This window comes from Myotis davidii, unplaced genomic scaffold (genome assembly GCF_000327345.1).
Source record: "Myotis davidii unplaced genomic scaffold, ASM32734v1 scaffold134, whole genome shotgun sequence".
Lineage (NCBI taxonomy): Eukaryota > Metazoa > Chordata > Mammalia > Chiroptera > Vespertilionidae > Myotis > Myotis davidii.
Window position 1 is genome coordinate 4,443,420 of NW_006288853.1, and position 6,699 is coordinate 4,450,118.

Here is a 6,699-nt window from a genome sequence, read left to right on the forward strand (position 1 = left end):
TGACTCGCATCATCCCATTTCACTTTCTTCACCACTCTGCCAGGCAGGCGCTAGCATTCTCCCCATTTTCCAGGTGAGGAAACTGAGGTACAGGAGTACAGGAGAGGTTAAGTAACTTGTCTGAGAGAGAGCAGAGCCTGAACTTACGACTCCGGAGCCCAGACTTTAACTGCTACCTTACAGAAAGCCACATCAGAGCTTCATGCTGCCGCCCAGATACCGATTGCACTCACTGACCTTTCAGCGCCCGCCCTGCCTCCGCAGTCAGGGACCCCAGCTCCACCCCCTGGGCTTTCAGTAATGATGCGGACATTTTCTTGCTGCCTTCACACAGCTCCTTTCTCTCTGAAGGTGTAAACGTTTTCCTCTTACCTCTTCGGTCAAATTAGCCAACCCTGCTCCACCAAGGTGGCCTTAATTGGATCTAATTTCCCAGACAGGAAGAGCCATCTATCATGGCGACAAGTTCATGTTTAAAACTTTTTAGAGATTAATTTCTTCCTCGCCCTGCCAATTAATCGACACCACCCCACCCAGGATCGTGTCTAGGCAGGCAGACCTTGGCCAGTCTTTCATTCCAGGCCTCAGCACCTTCGCTGCCCTGTCCCTCACCCCCAGCTCCCTTCTCAGCCCTGCGCAGGCCAGCATGGAAGGGAGGGAAGTATGACAGTGGAAGGGGTCCCAGTGACCGTCTGGCCCCTTGTTTCATGATAAGATAAAACAAGCACAGAGAAGTTAAGTAACTTGCTTCAAGTCGCACAGCTCAGGCAGTGGGGATAGAAATATGGATAGCACACAGTCTCTACCCTTGGAGAATTCTCACAGTCGATTGGAAGAAAACCAGCACTTTCTGAGTCGGGAGCTTCATCTATAATTAATCCTCACCACAGCTCTGATTCAAAGGCCTACTCATCGCCATCTCACAGATGAGAAGACGGAGGTTTGGAGAAATTTAGTAACTTTCCCAAGGCCAGGCATCTGGGAAGGGCCATCATCAGATTCAAATCTGGGTCTCACTGTCCTCAGAGCATAAGCTCTTTCCCATGCCCGTGCGAGGTGGCAAGTGGCCCGTGTGCTGAAGCCGGCTGGTACTGGCTCACTCCTGCCCTGACAGCCTATTGTATGCACCTCTCCCCAACTCCATGTCAGTGCCATCAAGCTGGTCATTTACAGAGGGGCCCTGGTGGGGATGTTTACACCATGGCAATGGGCAGATGCCTCTTTTTCTCTTGGTGACCTGGTTGTCCAATAGTTCCCAGCACTCAACTACCAAGGTGACTGCCATATTTTTGTGAGACCAAAATACAAAGAAAAGGCAAAAACAACTGGCAAAAGTTGTGGTCTATTGTTAATGTTTATCTTTAATAGAATAGTTTATATGCTAAATAAACTTCAAGGCAATGTAACTATGTTACAGGCAATTAAGGAAATGATTTTATAGCTATGAATTCTCAGTGCCCTGTAGGTTGCACTGTCCGGTGATGAGGGACAGTGGGGACATGTGTGAAGCTCTCGATGTGTTGGAAGTCTAATGAGGGGTCCCTGGTGTCTGAGCTCGAAGCCAGATGGCCCTTCTGCCCCATTTTCCAGCCACCAGCCCCAGAGTTGGCCTTGGTTTTCCCACATTTGAAAATACCTCCTCCTCATGGAGTTATATTGCCCAGCTTTGGGGTTCCACTTCCCAAGGTGTGAGTGCTCTCCCCTCCCTCCGTGAGCACCGTCTCACCACCCCAGCATATATGCACACATGTACGCACACTGCCAGCTCATTTGATCTTGCAAGCGCCTCTCTTTCATACTCTCCCTCACTCTATTTTCCCCTCTCTCCCTCCACAATCTCTCCCTGGCCCACCCAAACCCTCTCTCCCGCACCCCTCTCTCCTGCAGGTGAGCTCACCACCACCTCCCTGCTGGACCGTGAGACCAAGTCTGAATACATCCTCATCGTACGAGCAGTGGATGGGGGCGTGGGCCACAACCAGAAAACTGGCATCGCCACCGTGAGTGCCCCCCCTCACGCCCCCCAGCTCCTCGCTCGCCATCCAGGCCACTGCCCCCAGCTCTTCTTCAGGCTACACCTCTAGGCCCCTAGGCACTTTGTCCTGAGGTAGCGCGAGGCACCATGGGAGCGGAGTGAGGGTGGCTACCAACGAGATGTCAATCACCAACTTGCTGTCAGCTAAGGTCAGCCCTGCGGCCACCACGTCTGTGAGAAGAAAGGCATTCCCACCTGGGACAAGGGGGCACTGGGAGGAGCAAATATTTTCTCCTCTGCCCCTAAAAGACCAGCTGGCCAGGTAGGAGAAGGCAGGAGACCCACAGGCCCCTCCCAATGGGCTCCTAGAGGAGCAGGTATTTCCCTGAGTGGCTCAGAGCCAGAAGTAGGGCCCTTGGAGGGTCCCTGGAGCTTGCACCACCCCACCCCTAACCCTGAGATGTGAGCAAGTAGGACCCTTGAGGGGCCAGAGCCCCATGCAAGGCCTTGTCACCCCACCAAGGTGGGCAGGAAGCTAGAGGAAGGACGGTTGAGGGTCCTGACTGAGCTCTGGCTGCAGAAGAGAATGGGGGAGCGCAAAGCAGCAAACGCCTGTGGGAGAGGAAGCAGGAAGGCCGCTTCCAGGTGATCCCGTCACCTGCCCCCCGTGATCTTTATGTGCTTCCTTTGGCTCTCCCTCAGGACCCTCCCCTGACCTCTCCCCATGGCCCTTCCCGCCCCCTATCAGCTGCCCCAGCCACTGCCCCAGCCTTGCCCAGCCAGAGAGGCTGGGGTTGGTATTGGTTGGCCAGGGACTTGGAAGAAAAGTCCCCAGTGCCTTACTCAGCCATGGGAGGCCCCCGCTAATAGGATTCTGAGCTCCATAAATAATTTACCTGGTGACAGGTGAGCCGGGAAATTGCTTGGTGTATAGCTGAGACTGACTTGGACGCTCAAGGGATCCTAGTAGATGCCCATCCTAAACCTCCCCTACCCTGTCAGTCACCTTTAGTCCAGACCAGGGGTGGGTGGGACAAGTCCCAGGTCACAGGAGGGATGTTAGGGGTTATCTCCTCTGTTCCTCTGCCTCCTGATGGGGCAGCACCTCACCCCTCTGAAGGTCCTGCTTCCCCCAGCCAGGCCCTGACCTGGTGGAATTAATGCCCAGGCCCTGACCTGGTGGGATTAATGCCAAGATGCTCTACAGGCATCTGAATGTGTCCCCTCCCTCGGCACTGTCCTGGTGCAGCCAGGCAAGGTGCACCCCACAGCGCCCCTTGTGGTTTCACAGGTCAACATCACCCTCCTGGACATCAATGACAACCACCCCACCTGGAAGGACGCTCCCTACTACATCAACCTGGTGGAGATGACCCCTCCAGACTCTGATGTGACCACGGTACGTGGTGGTGGGACAGGGAACTCCCGGTCTGCCCTGCCCAGGGGTGTCTGCCCTTCCGGCATGAGCTCTGTGGGCCTGCCCATGGGGCTGATGGATTCATGTTTCCTCTGCGCCAGCTCTTGGAGCGAAGTTCCTGGAGCTCTCTGCACGGTGAAGGGTAGTCAGAGGTCAGGGGACAGCCCTCACTCCGTCCTCGGGGACATGGGGCTTCAGACTTCGTAGCCAAGAGAGTGCAGCATCCCAGGGCTGGTTCAGCTGGTAGCCACGCTTGCCCTGAGAGCCCAGGACTCTGGTGACAACCCAGCCCCCACCTCCCCGGGCAAGGCACAGGTCCCTCCCTCAAATACCACAGACTTCAGATCTGCCCTCAGCACCTTCACCGCTTCTGTCACCACAGCCACCAGTCAGCTGGCCCAGGGCGGCCCAGCAGGGGCTTTGATGGTCACCCAGGGATCTGCTGGCACGGGGGTGTCAGGTCTGCACAGACCCCTGTGCGTGCTGTGAGCAGGATGTGACTCGGGTGGGAAGGAGAGACAATGGCCAAAGTCTCGGGGCATCCACAGTAGATGTCCCGGGGAAGCTGAGGAAAGTCAGGGATGAGCACCCCTCTTTGTTCTCCCCATACTTGTGCCCCGTTTGGTCTCATTTCGGGAGGCTTGTCCCCTGCCCCACAGCCACCCAGCCAGCCCCGTGATGGACGTGAACCTAACAGCTCATGGCAGCCCTGTTTTATCAAATGTCTGGATGTGCCAGGCGCTGTGCGGGGGTTTTCTCATGAATCCTCTCATCCTCGTGACAATTTCACGTGGCAGATGGATTCATTGCTACCATCGTACTATGGAGGACAGAGACTTAGAGTGTGAGGGGTTTGCCCAAGCTCCCAGAGCCAAGACTCAAACCCAGGTCTGTCTGACTTTGAACTACCCAGCCCCGCAGTCCTGGTGCCCCTGCTGGCTCAGGGGTGCCCTGGCAGGTGGTCCGGGTCCTGAGAACCTGGAGAACCCGGTGGGGTTGGGGAGGGACGGGAACTGTCACATCCAGCAAGGCTGCCCCACCCTGAGCTCGAGCAACCGCGGGCTGCAGGTGCCTAGCCTCCCTGCCCCCACTCTTCATCAATGAGAGAGAGAGAGAGAGAGAGAGAGAGAGAGAGAGAGAGCCATCACACCTTCCTATCCTCTTTTCTGTGTTTTCAACATTTGAATGGTTCTCACCTGCTGGGCACATCCCCTCCCAGAGAGTCCAGTAGATCAGGGGCAAGGAATCTGGGACGCGGTTTTTCAAAGCCCTGGTGGGAGAGCGGATTCCTTTCAGCCCGGCCAGGGTAGGACACCTGGACCCTGGGCCATTTCCAGACTCTCTCTCTCTAGGACTCCACACCTGATGGGCTCTCTCTGCTGCCACCTCGTGGGCACTTGGGCTCTAGCCCTGGACAAGCCCAGCCAGGGACCCCAAGAGCTGGGGTTGGATGCCCACCTCTGAACACCTGAACTCTTACCTTTGCTTTATATTTCTGGGACTCTCCTCCCACAGGGAGCTGAGGGCACGTGAGGGAGGTGTACCAGCCAAGGGTGCCATTATCGAAGTCCACCTGCTGGGACTACACCGGCCTCGGGCTTTTGGCAGATCTGGTCCCCAGGGGCCTTCTGTGGTCGCCAGCCTTTCCTCACATCCTTCTGAGCCCAGAGCGGGTATAGACAGTGGGCCCGGGGCCTGCTGCCCAGCAACTCCTCCCTCTCCAGGAAACCTCAACAAGCGCTCGGTGAGCACCTACTGTGTGCCACGCCCCGCATTGGAGCCCAGGAAGCAGCACTGCTTCTGCTCTGCCCTCAGGGAGTTTCCTGACACTCACACCCACCACTGGGCCCATCTCACCCTGTGGAAGAGCCAGAGTCCCCGCCAGACCCCCGTCACCCCTGGGGAGACAGACACGGGAGCCCGCCCCTCAGCGCAGGACAGACATGCCCGTTGCTCCCCCAGCTCGGGCAGCCAGGGTGGGGGCGCTTGAGCCTTTCAGTGACCATGGCACTGAGACCTGAAAAAGAATGCAGTGGCTCAGAAGTCCCAAAGGGGAAGAGCCAAATCAGAATTAAAGCTTGTGTTAAACCGCTGCCGAATGTTATGGCACTTTAGTAATTATGAAATTTAGTATTTGTAAAACTCATTACAAAAAAACACACACAAAACTCATTGCACACGAGGGCAAATTATCACTTAGGTTTTCTAGAATTCTTAGAATTTTCCAGAATTCTCTGGAATTTCCAGTTATGTGTAATGATTGCCAGGAAACCAGAAGTCAGAGAGGTCATACATTAATCGAGTTTGTCACAGCAAAATAATTTCAAAAGGGATAGTCATACAATTCTTTCAGCTGTCATAGCTATGAGACATATGTATGCGAATATATGTGGCATATGTTTTAATACCTTTGAGGGGCCCCCTGCTGAGGCCTCACAGTGGCCCTGGGTGAGGTGGGGGCTGTTGCTGAGGTGTGAGGAGAGGAGGCTCCAGAGGTGACGGGAGGCTGACCCACTTCCTGACTTATCTCCCACCACCCTCCTCACCCACCGCCCCCCTCGCCCCAGTACTTACGCTGCCTCTCAGTGTCTGAACCCACTCAGCTCTTCGTCCCCCTCCCCACCCCTGCCAGAGTGTTCCTCCTCTACTCCCCCAGCCCTGCTCTCTCCATGGCCGGCTCATTCTCCTCCAGTCTCCCAGATGAAAATGCCACCTCCACAGAGAAGCCCTCCCTAACTACCCTGCCTAATGTAGCTCTGCCCCCCCGCCCCCGTGTTTCTTTCAGAGCTGGTTCCCCAAACCTGTGCTTGTTTGTTGGGTTCCTTGCTTATTAAGAGACAGTAGAGCACAGTGATTCAGTGAGCAGCCTCTAGTACCAAAATGTCTAGACTCTCATTTTGGCCATGCCTCTTACTGGCTGTGTGACCTTGGGCAAGTGACTTAACCTCTCTGTGCTCATCTCCTCATCTGGAGAATGGAGGTAGCGTCCCCACCTGAAAGAGTTGTAGTTCATACTTAATGAGCCAAAATACACAGGCACATGGTGAGAGGTTGATAAATGGTAGCTATTGTTGCCATCATCTGCCTCCCCTGCTGGAATCACATCTGTCTTGTTCCCTGTTGAGCCCCTGTGCCAGGCACATTGTGTGCTCACAATATTTGCGAATGAAAGTTGTTGAAGGCCTTATTCACCTTTCTGCCCCCGGGCTCTGCCAGGTTGGGCGGGGTCTTCTTTGTCCGAGAGAGACTAGGACGAATGAACTGGGACTTTCCCAATGCGCCCCCCCCCCCAAGGGGCCACTGGCCC

The 6,699-nt window shown here is 55.4% G+C and overlaps 1 protein-coding gene across 1 annotated transcript in view; it reads left to right on the forward strand.

Moving 5' to 3' along the window:
* Positions 1-6,699, forward strand: part of CDH23 (cadherin-related 23) — a 413,720-nt gene that overhangs the window by 263,538 nt on the left and 143,483 nt on the right. The window contains exons 20-21 of the mRNA XM_015562107.1: positions 1,888-2,000; positions 3,267-3,374. Coding sequence (XP_015417593.1) covers positions 1,888-2,000; positions 3,267-3,374 — 221 coding nt within the window. The remainder of the gene's footprint in view (positions 1-1,887; positions 2,001-3,266; positions 3,375-6,699) is intronic.